At 39.5% G+C, this 20,356-nt stretch overlaps 1 protein-coding gene across 2 annotated transcripts; it reads left to right on the top strand.

The window, feature by feature from the left end:
• The first annotated feature begins 6,406 nt into the window (after positions 1 to 6,406).
• LOC123182324 (uncharacterized) lies at positions 6,407 to 11,005 on the top strand. 2 transcript variants are annotated; one of them, XM_044594847.1, is made up of 3 exons: positions 6,407 to 7,034; positions 8,371 to 8,484; positions 10,633 to 11,005. In XM_044594847.1, exons 1-3 carry the CDS (start codon positions 6,438 to 6,440, stop codon positions 10,774 to 10,776), a joined length of 855 nt encoding a protein of 284 aa, XP_044450782.1. In that variant the 5' UTR covers positions 6,407 to 6,437; the 3' UTR covers positions 10,777 to 11,005. The 2 variants fall into 2 exon arrangements, with proteins under 2 accessions (XP_044450782.1, XP_044450783.1); XM_044594848.1 differs by having other exon boundaries at positions 10,572 to 11,005.
• Positions 11,006 to 20,356: the final 9,351 nt, after the last annotated feature.

Here is a 20,356-nt window from a genome sequence, read left to right as displayed (position 1 = left end):
GCCTAAGCTTGGTGATGCCCAAGGCACCCCAAGGTAAAATCCAAGTACAAGCAAAAGCCTAAGCTTGGGGATGCCCTGGAAGGCATCCCCTCTTTCGTCTTCGTCTATCGGTAACTTTACTTGAGTCTATATTTTTATTCACCACATGATATGTGTTTTGCTTGGAGCGTCTTGTATGATTTGAGTCTTTGTTTTTTTAGTTTTCCACAATCATCCTTGCTGTACACACCTTTTGGAGAGACACACATGAATTGGAATTTATTAGAATACTCTATGTGCTTCACTTATATCTTTTGAGCTAGATAATTTTGCTCTAGTGCTTCGCTTATATCTTTTAGAGCACGGTGGTGGTTTTATTTTATAGAAATTATTGATCTCTCAAGCTTCACTTGTATTATTTTGAGAGTTCTTTAGAACAGCATGGTAATTTGCTTTGGCTATAAAATTAGTCCTAATATGATAGGCATCCAAGATGGGTATAATAAAAACTTCCATATAAGTGCATTGAATACCAGGAGAACTTTGATACTTGATGATTGTTTTGAGATATGGAGATAGTGATATTAAAGTTGTGCTAGTTGAGTAGTTGTGAATTTGAGAAATACTTGTGTTGAAGTTTGCAAGTCCCGTAGCATGCACGTATGGTAAACGTTGTGTGACAAATTTGAAACATGAGGTGTTCTTTGATTGTCATCCTTATGAGTGGCGGTCGGGGACGAGCGATGGTCTTTTCCTACCAATCTGTCCCCCTAGGAGCATGCGCGTAGTGCTTGGTTTTTGATGACTTATAGATTTTTGCAATAAGTATGTGAGTTCTTTATGACTAGTGTTGATTCCATGGATTATACGCACTCTCAACCTTCCATCATTGCTAGCCTCTTCGTACCGTGCATTGCCCTTTCTCACCTTGAGAGTTGGTGCAAAATTCGCCGGTGCATCCAAACCCCGTGATACATTACACTCTATCACACATAAACCTCCTTATATCTTCCTCAAAACAGCCACCATACCTACCAATTATGGCATTTCCATAGCCATTCCGAGATATATTGCCATGCAACTTTCCACCGTTCCGTTTATTATGACACGTTTCATCATTGTCATATTGCCTTGCATGATCATGTAGTCGACATCGTATTTGTGGCAAAGCCACCATGCATATTATTTCATACATATCACTCTTGATTCATTGCCCATCCCGGTACACCGCCGGAGGCATTCATATAGAGTAATTTTTTGTTCTAAGTATCGAGTTGTAATCATTGAGTTGTAAATAAATAGAAGTGTGATGATCATCATTAATAGAGCATTGTCCCAAAAAAAGAGAAAGGCCAAAAAAAGGAAGTCCCAAAAAAAGAAAGAAAAAAGAAAAAAAGAAAAAAAGGGACAATGCTACTATCCTTTTTTCCACACTTGTGCTTCAAAGTAGCACCATGATCTTTATGATAGAGAGTCTCTTGTTTTGTCACTTTCATATACTAGTGGAAATTTTTCATTATAGTACTTAGCTTGTATATTCCAACGATGGGCTTCCTCAAATGCCCTAGGTCTTCGTGAGCAAGAAAGTTGGATGCACACCCACTTAGTTTATTTTGTTGAGCTTTCATACATTTATAGCTCTAGTGCATCTGTTGCATGGCAATCCCTACTCCTTGCATTGACATCAATTGATGGGCATCTCCCTAGCCCGTTGATTAGCCTCATCAATGTGAGACTTTCTCCTTTTTTGTCTTCTCCACACAACCCCCATCATTATATTCTATTCCACCCATAGTGCTATATCCATGTCTCACGCTCATGTATTGCGTGAAAGTTGAAAAAAGTTTGAGATTACTAAAGTAAGAAACAATTTCTTGGCTTGTCATCGAGGTTGTGCAAGATCAGAGCATTCTTGTGTGACGAAAAGGAAGCATGGCCAAACTATATGATTTTGTAGGGATGAGCTTTCTTTGGCATGTTATTTTGACAAGACATAATTGCTTGGTTAGTATGCTTGAAGTATTATTATTTTTATGTCAATATTAAACTTTTATCTTGAATCTTTCGGATCTGAACATTCATGCCACAATAAACAAAATTGCATTGAGAAATATGCTAGGTAGCATTCCACATCAAAAATTCTGTTTTTATCATTTACCTACTCGAGGACTAGCAGGAATTAAGCTTGGGGATGCTTGATACGTCTCCAACGTATCTATAATTTTTTATTGTTCCATGCTATTATATATTCTGTTTAGGATGTTTAATGGGCTTTATTATACACTTTTATATTATTTTTGGGACTAACCTATTAACCCAAGGCCTAGTGCAAATTGCTGTTTTTTTGCCTATTTCAGTGTTTCGCAGAAAAGGAATATCAAACGGAGTCCAAACGGAATGAAACCTTCAGGAGCGTGATTTTTGGAACAAACGTGATCCAGAGGACTTGGAGTGGACGTCAAGAAATGAACGAGGAGGCCATGAGGCAAGGGGCGCTCCTACCCCCCCTTGGCACGCCCTCCACCCTCGTGGGCCCCTCGTGGCTCCACCGACCTACTTCTTCCTCCTATACCTACGTACCCCGAAACCATCGAGGAGCACCACGGAAACCTAATTCCACCACCGCAACCTTCTGTACCCGTGAGATCCCATCTTGGGGCCTTTTCCGGCGCTCCGCCGGAGGGGGAATCGATCACGGAGGGCTTCTACATCAACACCATAGCCTCTCTGATGATGTGTGAGTAGTTTACCACAGACCTTCGGGTCCATAGTTATTAGCTAGATGGCTTCTTATCTCTCTTTGGATCTCAATACAAAGTTCTCCTCGATCTTCCTCGAGATCTATTCGATGTAACTCTTTTTGTGGTGTGTTTGTCGAGATCCGATGAATTGTGGGTTTATGATCAAGATTATCTATGAACAATATTTGAATCTTCTCTGAATTCTTTTATGTATGGTTGGTTATCTTTGCAAGTCTCTTCGAATTATTAGTTTGGTTTGGCCTACTAGATTGATCTTTCTTGCAATGGGAGAAGTGCTTAGCTTTGGGTTCAATCTTGCGTTGCTCGATCCCAGTGACAGTAGGGGAAACGATACGTATTGTATTGTTGCCATCGAGGATAAAAAGATGGGGTTTATATCATATTGCTTGAGTTTATCCCTCTACATCAGGTCATCTTACCTAATGCGTTACTATGTTCTTATGAACTCAATACTCTAGATGCATGCTGGATAGCGGTTGATGTGTGGAGTAATAGTAGTAGATGCAGGCAGGATTCGGTCTACTTGTCACAGACGTGATGCCTATATACATGATCATGCCTAGATATTCTCATAATTATGCACTTTTCTATCAATTGCTCGACAGTAATTTGTTCACCCACCGTAATACTTATGCTATCTTGAGAGAAGCCACTAGTGAAACCTATGGCCCCGGGTCTATTTTCCATCATATTAATCTCCTGTCCACGAGTTATTTCTGGCGCCGTTTATTTTGCTTTCTTTACTTTTAATCTTTATCTAAAAATACCAAAAATGTTATCTTATCATCTCTATCAGATCTCACTTTTGCAAGTGGCCGTGAAGGGATTGACAACCCCTTTATCGCGTTGGTTGCAAGGTTCGTATTTGTTTGTGTAGGTACGAGGGACTTGCGTGTGGCCTCCTACTGGATTGATACCTTGGTTCTCAAAAACTGAGGGAAATACTTATGCTACTTTGCTGCATCACCCTTTCCTCTTCAAGGGAAAACCAATGCATGCTCAAGAGGTAGCAGGGCGGTGGGGGAAAACAAGCATCGGCCGCGATTGGAGTCGATTCGTCCGGGACTGAAGATGCAAACCATAATTGCTACAGCCCATTACTGGTAAGCGATAATTGGAGGTCGGTTACTACCCCGATTCATCTTATTCATTTACTCTCCGCTCGATAATCTGCATCGTGCATCTGCTCCTTCCCCATTCCCTTGGTTACATCTGCAACTCCTTCTCCGGCAGCCATGGTCGACGTGCTGGTCGCTGGTTTGTTTCGCCATTCTGCCAGTCCTCCTCCTCCTCTCTCTCTCCTTTGAATACAGATGGATCGTGATTCATGAAGTTCCTAATTTGTTGCAGTCCCTTTGCTGGACCGACAGATCGGAGAGACTTCCTCTATCTCAACTTATTTACATTACACTGGTGATAGAACAACATGTATGCTCAATTTCGAATTATTCTTATGTGGTATTACTAGCGTATATGGTACTTCTTTCATCCAAGGTTGAATTGACATGTACATAGGAGAAGTGTCTTCATATTTCACATGCAGACATGCATACCTGCCTTTTACAACATCCCCAGCCGAAACTCCTATGTTCATCTTTACTCATGCGTCAACCATGGAGCAAGCAATGAGTTGTTGAACTACTGATCAAGTGATTCCTTCTCCAATTTAGGTTGTAAGATGATCCCTGATCTGTACTGTGCGCGATTTAGTGATGTGGTTTCTCCTTATATTTTTGGTAGGTTTGTGGTTGTTTCAACCAATTAGGAATAAGGTCATCTCATGAGATGATGTATCAGGTTTCAAGCCCTGATTGGAGAAGAGACGTCAGATCGCATCAAACATCGGTGATCAGGTCGAAGGATCAATCCCTTTGTGTTATCGTCAGAAATTAAGATGGTATGTATCTCATGAGAAATTTCTCTGGTATGATGATTTCAACTATTTTGTACCTGGGTGGCTAGGTGATTTTGTGACTGCTTGCCTCAGATGGTCTCTCCCTACATGATATTTAATTTTCTCTTCATGTCTTCTGTTTTCAAACATAAATTATTGGCGTGCATGATCACTGGATCCCATTTTCTGATGCACAAGAGATAAGTTTGCTGCTATCTCCCATCCCATGCGTATTTGGTTTGGTGAGTTTACGGATTCGTTTAACTGCTAAAATTAGATAGCTTTTTTATGTATGGTGCTCAGTCTACTTGATCGAATACAAGGGCTGCTGCGTATGGAAATGATTAAATTTTTGACTCCAGCAGTACTAATGCGTGGGCTTTCTCCATTCTTGCAGTAAATTTGCACTTTGGCTATGTGGCGGCATCTACATAATGAGCAATTGGTCACATTGGTTCTGTTTTGGGAAAATAAAATTGTACTAGCATGTGTTATTTAAAGATTAGGGTTTGCATAGCTATATACCTATTGGCATACCTTCCTATAACTTGAGAACTAAATGTTATCTTCATTTATGTATGCATAGTGATCCATTTATTCATGCAAAATATCTAAACTTCTCCTGTGCAAAGGAATTAATACAAAATTCTAAGTTCGCCTAAAATGGTACATTGTTAATGTTTCTCTTGGACAAATATTTCATTATATGCAACTATGAAAACAATTGTTATATGATTTGATTGTTATTCTATATGATGAACTTATATTTCATAAACCTTTATGGCATGAATGTAATTGGAAGCATATCACTTAAGTCGCAAAATTGTGCAAGAAAATCCAGTATACTCCCTCTGTCCCAAAATAAGTGGCTTTAGTTCAAATTTGACCTAAAATAACAACACTTATTTTTGGGGGAGTAGTAAACAAATGTATACAAGTTGTTTTATATTCCTAACAACTAAGAGCTAAAATAGACGGGCGCAGCAACGCGCACCATCAAGGATCTAGTATCAATATAAAAGCATGATGCAAAATGGATGTATCAACTCCCTCAAGCTTAGACCTCGCTTGTCCTCAAGCGGAAGCCGATATCGAAAAATATGACCACATGTATAGAGATAGAGGTGTCGATAAAATAAAATACGGACATGAGGGCATCATGATCATTCTTATAACAGCAACATATATATATATTTTCATATGATTTCTTATGCTAAAGTAACAATCTATTCACAATGTAAGGTATGAATCAGAAACTTCATTGAGAACCAACGAACTATAATCTCAGTCACTGAAGCAATTGCAATTTACCATAACATCGGAAAGAGTCAATATAAGAGCTTTTCAGCAAGTCCACATACTCAACCATCATTTAGTCTTTCACAATTGCTAACACTCACGCAATACTGATGGTTATGGAGTTTTAATCAGACACAGAGAAAGATAGGGGCTTATAGTGTTGCCTCCCAACCTTTTACCTCAAGGGTAATGTCAACTATACTAGTTCATGCTAACTCACATCCAATTGGATATATATATATATATATATATATATATATATATATATATATATATATATATATATATATATATATATATATATATAGAAAGTCTATTAGTAACCCAGGGTGAAGAATTACTCATTCCTCACCCGGGTCGAACGGCCGCACCCAACCGAGACCCTGGCTCCATCGCAATCGCTCTACATGGCACCGCTGTCCGGTCAAACTTTTTTTTTTCAAGGCGACGGTTAACCCACTCTTCCCGTCGATCAAAAGTAAAAAAAAGAAAAGAAAAGAAGAATGGATAACCCCGGCATTTTGGATCTAAGCGGCGAGCAGTTTTTCGGAGGCGAGCGGCGGGAGGTTTCGACGGCGAGCTGTCGGCAGCTGCTGCTGGACACGGATGCGTGTGGCACTGGTGGTGCCCCGTTTGCCGGAGGCAGCACCGAGGCGAGCGGCCGGTGCTGCAAGAGGCTTCACGGCGGGTGGCGGCCTCTTCGGTGGCGACAGTGTGGCGACCCGCCTCCATCCCCCGCTCCCTTCCTTGCCCGTGGTGATGGACGAGGACCATGGCCCGACCTCCTTCTCCATAACCCGCACCCGCGCTCCCCTATTTTGGCCGCTGGACTCTCGTCGCCACGGCGGCGGCGGCCCCTGCCTCCACTCCACGCTCCTCTTCTCTTCGTCGCGCACGGCGGCATAAGGAGGGGTTCTGATGGGAGCAAGGCTTGCGACCCCTCCGTCACAACTGCTCCGGAGCCCGGACAAAGCCGAGGCCGTCTCTGTGAACTCTCCAGCGAGCTGACCATTGCCCTCCTCCATCTAAGATGCAAGATAGCAGCAGCAACACAGGTTCCATGGCCTCTGTCGCATAGCTTCCACCCAAGCCGTCCCCAGGTTCTCTCTCTCTCTCTCGATGCTTGTCTGTATCTTCTTATTAGTCACTTTGCTACTGCCATTTAGATTAATTAGCATATTATATAGGAAGAGAAGTGTGCACCAAGCTTCATCAGTGAAGTGATAAAGAATTGCAATCATATCTGACTACCTTAGACATTTACTTACTTGCTAGGTTCATGCTTCGGCTGTGCTTTCTTGTATAAGGTTGTTCCCAGTAAGGAAACATCTACTGTATATTCAGGATATAGGAGAATGTTTTCTCACTCAAGTTCAGGTTGGGTTGTTGATTAAATATCAGGCTGCTGAGGCGGGCGTAGACAGACCCGGGGGGCCTTCTAACTCCCTCCTTTAATCTCCTATTGCTCTCCCCATCATTTGCCAAACATGCCGTATATGAGGTGCTCTGTTTGATGGTAGCCTGAACCCTGAAGCAAAACCAGAACCATTGGTATTCCGAATGTTAGGACTGTTGTTTGAATGCTCTTCGGTTTATTAGTCCCAAATTTTGGTTTGCATCAGCCGCTTCAGGAGATGGCCATGGTGCGCCACAAAATTAGCTTGATCTTAAGATAGTACGAGTAGGCATACTCCCTAGCTCCTAGTGTAGCAGGCTGTACTATGCAGCTATCTGATTGGAATTCGGAACTATTGTCTTTGGTAGTTCCAACAAATCAGGGATTAGTATAAAGCTTATGGGTGTTTTTCTGTATTCGAGTTTGCTCTCCTTAGTACAGGGATAGCTTTGCGTCCAAAATATATAGTGATAACTTTACAAACCAATGAAAAAAAAATTGTTTGCTCAAAGTTCCACCATTGTCCTGTTCAAACTGTAATATTTAGATGACATGAATCGTGATCTAAGAGTTCAGTTCGGATTCAAGGCGTGGAGAAAAATAATAATCAAATAGACTTATGACCATCACCGTGTTCACTTTGTTTTGGTTTCAGCTAGCCTGATGTCTCTGCGTAAATATTGAATTAGCTGCCTGAAACTTTCTTCATAACATGAAAATTTATGAAGGGCTACCAGGTCATCTATAACTGGATTAAGGAAGTGCTGAGTTAGCTCAAACAGTCTCCACATAGATTACTGGATAAATAAGAAATTTTATGAAGTAATAACTTCAAAAAGGAAATCCCAGTGCACTTTTACTTATCACTTGCTATGACCATAGTAATACAATCAGTATCGCCCCCTCTCCATCAAATTATATGAGTATGTGTCTTATTCTCCCATCCAATATATCTGCTCGAATTATGTGTTTATTTGCTGTTTTCATATAGAACTTCTGTTCTTGTATAATATTTTAACATCACTGGCAATCATTGTTAGGGTGCGGTGGTGGTTGGCATTCTGTTTGATGCGGGCTGCATCTACTCCCACGACAACGGTCAGCAACTAGGTGTTCACCATCGGAGTTCTTCAGTATCGCCCCCTCTCCGTCATGTATGTGTAGTTTACTCTCCCATGCCAAGTATCTGCTTGAATTAAGTTAGATTCAGTAAGAAAATTGGTTAGCTAAATTTAGATGGATTGTGTCCCCAAGTGTAGAGCTGAAACATTATGTATTTTATTTTGGTCTCGTCCCCAAATATATTTGTTTTGGGCATAGCTATCCTACAAGCTTAGTACTCGGGCTGTCATAATTTCTTTTGCGTAGTTTGTATGTGCTTAGTCAGATATCTTATTGGTTTTGTTCATAGATAGAGTCATTTATTGAACCATCAAACAGAGCACCTCATCTATGGCCTGTTTGATGGTGGCCTGAAGAAAAACAAGAACCATTGGTATTCGGATTGGTTAGGAGTGTGGCTCGATTCATCTTCATTTTAATAGTCCCAAATTTGATTGCATCAGCCGCTTCAGGAGATGCTCATGTGCGCCACAAAATTAGCTTGATCTGACAATAGTACGAGGCTACCAGCCAGCTACTCTGTAGCTCCCAGTGTAGCTGGCTGGACTATGCAGCTATTTAATTGGCGTTCAGAACTAGTGCCTTTGGTAGTTCCAGCAAATTGGGGATTCAGTAGCGCACTTCCGTTTTTGAGTTTGCTCTCGTTAGTACAGGGATAACATTGCCTCCAAAATATATAGTGATAGCTCTACGACCAAACTGTAATTGTTGGCTGAAGGTTCTACAATTGTCCTGTCCAAACTGTAATATTTAGATAACATGAATTCTGATCCCAGAGTTCAGTTTTGATTTTCAGGAGTGCGAAATAACTGTAATATCTGCTTGAATTAAGTTAGATTCTATAAGAAATATAGTTTCCTAAATTTGGATGGATTACGTCCCCAAATGCAGAGCTGAAGCATTTTGTATACTATTTTGATCTCGTCCCCGGATGTATGGTGTTTTGGGCATAGCTCTCCGACAAGCTTAGTACTCAGACTGTCATATTTTGTTTTCCCCAGTTGTATGTGCTTGGTCAGAGTTTTTTCTTGTTTTTGTTCATAAATAGTGTCATTTCTAATTTAGCTTTACTCGACATGTACATGTCAATTCATAGTTTATGACTATGGTTATACATTCATATTACTTTGCGCCCATCTCCTTATAATAAGCACACACGTGATGTCTTAAAAAGCTTGATACAGTGCATGATTGAGGCAGGGAGGGGGGGGGGGAGTATTAGTACCATTTCACAGAACCAAACCTACCCTAGGGCCCTTTATAAACTCTTTTGTAAACTCTCTAGTTTAGAGCTCCTTCTCTTTGCGGTTACTCTATAACCTTTTCCTCAGTCATGGGGAGAGAAGGAATAGGGTGATACTCCAGCATTTAATTGTAAATTGTGATTCATGAATTAATACATGTCAGTACGATTGTACGAATCTTTCCTACTATCTTTGATGGTTAAAAAAAAGGTTTGATTTCTCAATACATGAAACTGTAGATTTAGGTGACCAAAAAGAGTAGGTTTTGTCCCCAAAAATCAATCTTCAGTGACTTCTGGCTTCCTGTGATGGTTTATTTTGACTACTAGCTTGTTTTAATCTAGACTAGATAGACTGATGGCATGCATCTCCATTACTGATTGAAATTCCCGGCTACAAACTAGTTTGTATGATTCCTTGAAAAAGAAAATGTGGTGTACAAATTTTGGTATGAGTTTAAATTATCATGACAAGCTTTTAGCTCATAATCTTACAGAATTTTTATTAGTATACGAAGAGGAAATCAGAAGTTTAAGGTTCCCTTTGTTCTTGTATAATCTGCTCATTTTGATCATTTGCATATTTATATTAGTTTTTGCTCTGTTTGGTTTACTGCATCATTCAGATAATCCACGAATGTTATATGTTCTTGCGTGTTGGCGCCTTGGCGGCCTCTACCTGTTTGTTGGTATGCTTCTAACAGCGGAGTATGTTTTTCAAGTGTCTATTCAAGTGGATGACTGCTAATATACAAGGGATAGAATGTACAGTATTTTATTTCAAACAGGAGTGGATTTCTGGAACATGTCTTCTTATTTTATTGTTTGGTGGGTGCAAGTAATGTTAGATTCAAATTTTGGGATCTTCCTTTACAGTAGCAAAATTCAGGATTGGCGAGAAGAAAAGTGAACATAAAGGCTTCATATCTATTAATAGGATACGATGTTGCTTCCAACTCATGGATATGAATGTTCCAGTCGCCGGAGAGATTGTTGGACAGATGAAATTGATGAGAAATCTTTGCCCCCCTGCAAATTAAGCAGCTTCAAGACCAAGCTCAGACCTGTACGATGGCACTGAAGTTGCGCCTCCAAATCTCTTTGCATCTTGATGTAATTAGCCCAGTAGTATTCAGTTCTGTAGTAATGATTTGTGATTTTTCCTGCTGCTGGTTACCGAGTGCCAAGTGGCATTTAGTTTCTCCAAAGGAATTTCATTTGTACTCGTATGGATGATTTTTATTACGTGAGATATTTTGTGGAATCATCAGTTTTTTTTCTACATGGAATATATTTATTTGGCTTTGTTATTCCTGGGCCATGTCGTTGTTATTCCATGCAGTATGATTTAAAGGCCACCAGGTTAGTTCTTGTCTTGGCTCTCAAATTCTGTACATTAATGCCTCTCACGGGCCTGATTATCACCTTTTAGAGAGGTTCCAATTATTTGTATGTTGGCTACAGATTTTTCTTACATCATGGTTGTCCAAATGCCTCCTGTACAGATTTTTCTCGCGCCATGGACGTCCAAATGCCTCATGTATGCTATTTTATACGGGTCATAAAATTACTTAATAGAAAATACAATATAGGAATGCAGGCTTCTTATCATATAAAGAAAATTATGAACACCACCCCATTCATTGCCGTAAGATTACAACACTATCTTTCGTTTTTATAGCATGATTTTGGTGCACGTTTCATGGACATGACGTAACTTACAAGCATGCATTCCGTAAGATTACGTGTCTCTCTTTGTGCGATGGGAGACCGGTCTCTTTTCTCCCCACTGTAATCTTACCTCAAGTATTTTCTTTCTTACGCTTTCAAGTCTTGCCGGTGAGATTGGACTGGGGTGAGGAATAAGAATTCCTCACCCTGGGTGACAAATAGCGCGACCCTATATATATATATATATATATATATATCAGGATCTTTCCTACACAATGTGCTTGCCAAAGGATAAAATGTAAAAAGGAAAGGTGAAGATCACCATGACTCTTGCATAAGGTATAAGACAAGAATAAAAGATAGGCCCTTCGCAGAGGGAAGCAGAGGTTGTTATGTCCTTTTGTGGTTGGATGCACGAAATCTTAATGCAAAAGAATGTCACTTTATATTGCCACTTGTGATATGGACCTTTATTATGCAGTCTGTCGCTTTTATTGCTTCCATATCACAAGATCGTATAAAGTTTATTTTCTCCACACTAATAAGTCATACATATTTAGAGAGCAATTTTTATTGCATACAACAATGACAACTTACTTGAAGGATCTTACTCAATCCATAGGTAGGTATGGTGGACTCTCATGGCAAAACTAGGTTTAAAGATATTTGGAAGCACAAGTAATATCTCTACTTGGTGCAAAGAATTTGGCTAGCATGAGAGGGAAAGGCAAGCTCAACATGTTGGATGATCCATGACAATATACTTTATTTCGGATATAAGAGAACATAACTCATTATGTTGTCTTCCTTGTCCAACATCAACTTTTTAGCATGTCATATTTTAATGAGTGCTCACAATCATAAAAGATGTCCAAGATAATATATTTATATGTGAAAACCTCTCTTTCTTTATTACTTCCTATTAATTGCAACGACGACCAAAACTATGTTTGTCAACTCTCAACAACTTTCATTTATCATACTCTTTATATGTGAAGTCATTACTCTCCATAAGATCAATATGATCTCTTTACTTCTTTTTATTTTTTTCTCTTTTTCTTTTATTTTTATTCCGTCAAGATCATAGCAGAATAATCAAGCCCTTGACTCAACACTAATCTTTATTATATATAGCTCACGGACTCGATTACATAGAAGGATCATAAAGCAAAACTCAAAACTAGATCATACTAAAATTTTGTTATACTAGATAAAGATATTACCAAAAGGATCGAACTAAGAAAAAAAGGGTAAAGACAGGAGTGTGATGGTGAGACGATACCGGGGCACCTCCCCCAAGCTTGGTAGTTGCCAAGGGGAGTGCCCATACCAGATACTTAGTTCTCCTTCCTCAGAGGTGGTGATGATGGAGGCTTGTCGTCCATCTTCCAAGGCATAGGCTCACCATCATAGAAAGATGATCGAGTCTACGTAATCCTCAAATCTGCAGCCAAACTCATCCTCTTGAATCTATATTCATACTCACAGTTTTGATTTTGCAGCTCATAGATCTGGGCTTGGAGGTGCTCGATTTTCTCGTGAATCTTGAAGATGGCCTCCCCAATGTTCTTGGCATCCAGCTTGTGGTTGTTGGTGAACTCCGCGATCATCATGTGGTTGGTGTCGAGTCCGCGTTCCACCATCCCTTGGCACTCGAAAACTTGCTGCCCCATTGCTTCGAGTCTTGTCTCCATGCTTCCGGTCCTCCTTGGTCCCTCAACATCGCGGATGTGCAGTACCCCCTCAAGCATCTCAATGGTTTGAGGGTGTTGCAGCACTTCCGCGAGGTAGGGGTTGATGACCTTCTCGAAGAACTTGTCCTTGGGGGCACTTGGAGACGTCATGGTGATCTAGATCTGTCAGAAAAACAGCTCGAAACAAAAACAGAGGATATTTGCATGGTACGGTGGTCAAAACCTTCGGGAGATTATATAATGAATTTTTACCGACCGAAGGAAGTGTCGTGCAAGAAAACGGAGTCCGGGGGGCACACGAGGTGCCCACGAGACAGGGGGGCACCCAGGGGGGTAGGGCGCGCCCTCCACCCTCGTGGATGCCTCGTGTCCTTCCCGGACTACTTTTTATTTTCCTATTATCTTAAATATTCCAAAACAGAGAAAAAATGCCATTAGAACTGTTTTGGAGTCGGTTTACTTACCATACCACATACCTATTCCTTTTCGGAGTCTGAAGCGTTCTGGAAAGTGTCCCTTATATATTCCTCCAGGGTTACGGTTAACATTGGTTTCAACATTTATGGGATTACCTGAGATATAATGTTTGATTCTTTGACCGTTCACCACCTTCGGATTTGTGCCTTCGAAGTTGTTGATTTTTATGGCACCGGAGCGGTAGACCTCCTCGATAACGTAAGGACCTTCCCATTTAGAGAGAAGTTTTCTTGCAAAAAATCTTAAACGAGAGTTGAATAGCAACACATAATCACCTACATTAAACTCATGCTTTTGTATCCTTTTGTCATGCCATCTTTTAACGTTTTCTTTAAACAGTTTGGCATTCTCATAGGCCTGGGTTCTCCATTCATCAAGTGATCTTATGTCAAATAGCCTCTTCTCACCGGCAAGTTTGAAATCATAATTGAGCTCTTTAATGGCCCAATATGCCTTATGTTCTAGTTCAAGAGGTAAGGGACATGCTTTTCTATAGACCATTTTATACGGAGACATACCCATAGGATTTTTATATGCAGTTCTATAGGCCCATAATGCATCATCAAGTTTCTTGGACCAATTCTTTCTATATCTATTAACAGTCTTTTGCAAAATTAATTTGAGCTCTCTATTACTAAGTTCTACTTGACCACTAGACTGCGGGTGATATGGAGATGCAATTCTATGATTAACATCATACTTAGCAAGCATCTTACGAAAAGCACCATGAATAAAATGTGAACCACCATCAGTCACTAAATATCTAGGGACTCCAAACCTCGGAAAAATAACTTCTTTAAGCATCTTAATAGAGGTGTTATGATCAGCACTACTAGTTGGAATAGCTTCTACCCACTTAGTAACGTAATCAACAACAACTAAAATATGTGTATACCCATTAGAGGAAGGAAACGGTCCCATATAATCAAAGCCCCAAACATCAAATGGTTCAATAACAGGTGAATAATTCATAGGCATTTCTTGATGTCTACTAATATTACCAATTCTTTGACATTCATCACAAGATAAGACAAACTTACGGGCATCTTTGAAGAGAGTAGGCCAATAAAAACCAGATTGCAATACCTTATGCGCAGTTCTATCTCAAGCATGGTGTCCTCCATAAGCCTCGGAGTGACACTTGCTAGGATCTGTTCCTGTTCATGCTCAGGTACACAACGTCTAATAACACCATCTACTCCTTCTTTATAAAGGTGTGGGTCATCCCAGAAGTAATGTCTTAAATCATAGAAAAACTTTTTCTTTTGCCGGTATGTGAAACTAGGTGGTATAAATTTAGCAACAATGTAATTAGCATAATCAGCATACCATGGAGCAGTACGAGAAGCATTTATGACAGCTAATTGTTCATCAGGAAAGCTATCATCAATAGGTAGTTGGTCATCAAGAACATTCTTTAACCTAGACAAGTTGTCTGCAACGGGGTTCTCAGCTCCCTTTCTATCAATAATATGCAAATCAAATTCTTGTAGCAAGAGAACCCATCTAATAAGTCTAGGTTTAGCATCTTTCTTTTCCATAAGATATTTAATAGCAGCATGATCAGTGTGAACAGTTACTTTAGAATCAACAATATAAGGTCTGAACTTATCACAAGCAAATACAACCGCTAAAAAATCTTTTTCAGTAGTAGCATAATTTCCTTGAGCACTGTCTAGAGTTTTACTAGCATATTGGATAACATTTAATTTCTTATCAACTCTTTGTCCTAAAACAGCACCTACATCATAATCACTACATCATATATAATTTCAAAGGGTAAATTCCAAACAGGTGGCTGAACAATGGGTGCAGAAATCAAAGATTTCTTAAGTATTTCAAATGCTTCTACACAATCATCATCAAAGACAAAAGGAACATCTTTTTGTAATAGATTAGTCAGAGGCCTAGAAATTTTTGAGAAGTCATTAATGAACCTCCTATAAAAACCGGCATGACCAAGGAAACTTCTTATACCTTTAATTTCCTTGGGACATGGCATATTTTCGATAGCATCAACTTTAGCTTTATCAACTTCAATACCTCTTTCAAAAACTTTATGCCCCAAGACAATACCTTCATTAACCATAAAGTGGCACTTCTCCCAGTTCAAGACAAGATTAGTTTCTTCACATCTCTGCAAAACTTGATCAAGGTTGCTTAAGCAATCATCAAAAGAAGTTCCGTAAACGGAGAAATCATCCAAGAAAACCTCAACAATCTTTTCACAAAAGTCAGAGAATATTGCAGTCATACATCTTTGAAAGGTAGAAGGTGCATTACATAAACCAAAAGGCATACGTCTATAAGAAAAGGTACCGAAAGGGCAAGTAAAAGTGGTCTTTTCTTGATCCTCTTTTGACACAGGTATTTGAGAGAAACCGGAATAACCATCTAGAAAGCAAAAATGAGTATGTTTGGATAATCTTTCTAGCATTTGATCAATAAAAGGTAAAGGGTAATGATCCTTTTTAGTAGCTTTATTTAATTTGCGGAAATCAATTACCATTCTATAACCTGTAACAATTCTTTGTGGGATCAATTCATCTTTATCATTAGGAACAACAGTAATACCTCCCTTCTTAGGGACACAATGGACAAGACTTACCCACTGACTATCAGCAACGGGATAAATTATACCTGCCTCCAGAAGCTTTAATATTTCCTTCCTTACCACTTCTTTCATCTTAGGATTTAACCACCGTTGGTGATCAACAACTGGTTTAGCGTCCTTCTCCAATTTTATTTTGTGCTAGCATAGAGTGGGACTAATGCCCTTAAGATCATCAAGAGTATATCCAATAGCAGCACAGTGCTTCTTCAGAGTTTTCAATAATTTCTTTTCTTCATGCTCTGAAAGGTTAGCACTAATAATAACAGGATATATCTTTTTTTCATCAAGATAAGCATATTTAAGAGTATCAGGTAATGGTTTAAGCTCAAACACGGGATCACCCTTGGGTGGAGGGGGATCCCCTAGGATTTCAACAGGCAAGTTGTGTTTCAAAATAGGTCCCTGTTTAAAGAATACTTCATCTATTTCCCTTCTTTCATTCATAAACATATCATTTTCATGGTCGAGCAAATATTGTTCTAAAGGATCATTAGGAGGCACGGCAATAGAAGCAAGACCAATAATTTCATCTTTACTAGGCAATTATTTATCATGGGGTTGTCTACGAAATTTAGCAAAATTGAACTCATGAGACATATCCCCCAAACCAATAGTAACAACATCCTTTTTGCAGTCTATCCTAGCATTAACAGTATTCAAGAAGGGTCTACAAATATAATGGGACAAAAGTTATCTTGTGGAGAACCAAGAACAAGAAAATCAGTAGGATATTTAACTTTCCCACACAAGACTTCAACATCTCTAACAATCCCAACTGGTGAAATAGTGTCTCTATTGGCAAGCTTAATTGTAACATCTATTTCTTCTATCTCAGAGGTGTAATATCATGCATAATTTCTTTGTATAAAGAATGAGGTATTGCACTTGCACTAGCACCCATGTCACATAAGCCATGATAGCAATGATCCCCTACTTTAATGGAAATAACAGGCATGCCTACATCAGGTCTATGTTTATTTTTAGTATCAGGTCTAGCAATTCTAGCAGCTTCATCACAGAAGTAAATAACATGCCCATCAATATTATCAGCCAAGAGATCTTTAACCATAGCAATACTAGGTTCAACTTTAATTTTCTTAGGGGGTGTAGGTGTTCTAGTATTACTCTTACGAACCACAGTTGAAGCTTTAGTATGATCCTTTATTCTAACAGTAAAAGGTGGTTTCTCAATATAAGCAGTAGGAACAATAGGATCAACATTATAAGTGATAGTCTTTTCTTGAACTTTAATAGGTGCAACTACTTTTACTTCAATGGGAGGATTATATTTAAACCACTTCTCCTTAGGGAGATCAACATGAGTAGCAAAGGATTCACAGAAAGAAGCTACTATCTCAGAGTCAAGTCCATATTTAGTGCTAAATTCACAGAAAATATCGGTATCCATAAAATATTTAACACAATCAAACTTAGTGTTATACCTGACTCCTTACCTTCATCGAGATCCCAATCTTCAGAGTTGCATTTAATTATTTCCAATAAATCCCATTTGAATTCAATAGTCTTCATCATAAAAGATCCAGTACAAGAAGTATCGAGCATGGAGCGATTATTGAGAGAAAGCCGAGCATAAAATTTTTGAATAATAATTTCTCTTGAGAGCTCATGATTGGGGCATGAATATAACATTGACTTAAGCCTCCCCCAAGCTTGAGCGATGCTTTCTCCTTCGCGAGGCCAAAAATTATATATATAATTGCAATCACGATGAACAAGATGCATAGGATAAAACTTCTGATGAAATTCCAATTTCAATCGGTTGTAGTTCCATGATCCCATATCATCACATAGCCTAAACCATGCCATCAAAGATAAAGGGAATACCTTCTTCTTGATAACATCCTCGGGCATACCTGCAAGCTTAAATAATCCACAAACTTCATCCACATAGATTAGGTGCAAATCGGGATGTAATGTCCCATCTCCTGTAAAAGGATTAGCTAGTAGTTTCTCTATCATACCCGGAGGAATTTCAAAGTAAACATTTCAGTAGGTTCAGTAGGTTGAGGAGCAACTCTTTGCTCTACTGGTCGGGGTGAACATACCCCAAACAAGCCCCTCAAAGGATTATGTTCCATAGTAACAAGTGACAATAAATTTCAGCACACTATATAAATTTTTCCTTACCAAATTCCACCTACCGAAGGCGCTTCACTCCCCGGCAACGGCGCCAGAAAAGAGTCTTGATGTCCCACACGTATAGGGGATCTATCGTAGTCCTTTCTATAAGTACGAGTGTCGAACCCAACGAGGAGCAGAAGGAAATGACAAGCGGTTTTCAGTAAGGTATTCTCTGCTAGCACTGAAATTATCGGTAACAGATAGTTTTGTGATAAGGTAATATGTAACGGGTAACAAGTAATAAAAGTAAATAAGGTGCAGCAAGATGGCCCAATCCTTTTTGTAGCAAAGTACAAGCCTGGACAAACTCTTATATGAAGGAAAACGCTCCCGAGGACACATGGGAATTATCATCAAGCTAGTTTTCATCACGCTCATATGATTCGCGCTCGTTACTTTGATAATTTGGTATGTGGGTGGAATGGTGCTTGGGTGCTGCCCTTCCTTGGACAAGCATCCCACTTATGATTGACCCCTATTGCAAGCATCTGCAACTACAAAAGAAGTATTAAGGTAAACCTAACCATAGCATGAAACATATGGACCCAAATCAGCCTCTCGCGAAGCAACTCATAAACTAGGGTTTAAGCTTCTGTCACTCTAGCAACCCATCATCTACTTATTACTTCCCAATGCCTTCCTCTAGGCCCAAACAATGGTGAAGTGTCATGTAGTCGACGTTCACGTAACACCACTAGAGGAAAGACAACATACATCTGATCAAAATATCGAACGAATACCAAATTCACATGACTACTTATAGCAAGACTTCTCCCATGTCCTCAGGAACAAACGTAACTACTCACAAATCATATTCATGTTCATAATCAGAGGGGTATTAATATGCATAAAGGATCTGAACATATGATCTTCCACCAAGTAAACCAACTAGCATCAACTACAAGGAGTAATCAACACTACTAGCAACCCACAGGTACCAATCTGAGGCTTTGGGACAAAGATTGGATAGCAGAGATGAACTAGGGTTTTAGAAGAGATGGTGCTGGTGAAGATGTTGATGGAGATTGACCCCCTCCCGATGAGAGGATTGTTGGTGATGATGATGGTCATGATTTCCCCCTCTCGGAGGGATGTTTCACAGGCAGAACAGCTCCGTCGGAGCCCTAGATTGGTTCCGCCAAGGTTCCGCCTCGTGGCGGTGGTGTTTCGTCCCAAAAGCTTGCTTATGATTTTTTTCAGGGTAAAAGACTTCATATAGCAGAAGAAGGGCATCGAAGGCCTGCCAGGGGGCCCACGAGGCAGGGGGCACGACCAGGGGGGTAGGGCGCGCCCCCACCCTCATGGCAAGGGTGTGGGCCCCCTCTGGTGGATTCTTTCTCCAGTATTTTTTATATATTCCAAAACGTGCCTCCGTGAAGTTTCATGACTTTTGGAGTTGTGCAGAATAGGTCTGTAATATTTGCTCCTTTTCCAGCCCAGAATTCCAGCTGCCGCATTCTCCCTCTTCATGTAAACCTTGTAAAATAAGAGAGAATAGGCATAAGTATTGTGACATAACGTGTAATAACAGCCCATAATGTAATAAATATCAATATAAAAGCATGATGCAAAATGGACATATCACACGACTCTAATATTACCATCTTCATATCTCAAAACAATCATCAAGTATCAGACTTCTCATAGTATTCAATGCACTCTATATGGAAGTTTTTATTATACCCATCTTGGATGCCTATCATATTAGGACTAGTTTCATAACCAAAGCAAATTACCATGATGTTCTAAAAGACACTCAAAATAATATAAGTGAAGAATGAGAGATCAATAATTTCTATAAAATAAAACCACCTCTGTGCTCTAAAAGATATAAGTGAAGCACTAGAGCAAACGACAAACTACTCCGAAAGATATAAGTGAAGATCAATGAGTAGTTGAATAATCATGTAACTATGTGAAGACTCTCTAACATTTAAGAATTTCATATCTTGGTATTTTATTCAAACAGCAAGCAAAACTAAATAAAATAAAACGACGCTCCAAGCAAAACACATATCATGTGGTGAATAAAAATATAGCTCCAAGTAAAATTACCGATGAAC

This window comes from Triticum aestivum, chromosome 1D, assembly GCF_018294505.1.
Source record: "Triticum aestivum cultivar Chinese Spring chromosome 1D, IWGSC CS RefSeq v2.1, whole genome shotgun sequence".
NCBI classification, from domain to species: Eukaryota; Viridiplantae; Streptophyta; class Magnoliopsida; order Poales; family Poaceae; genus Triticum; species Triticum aestivum.
The sequence above is the reverse complement of the archived record's forward strand: the minus strand, read 5'-3'. Positions and strand labels throughout refer to the sequence as shown.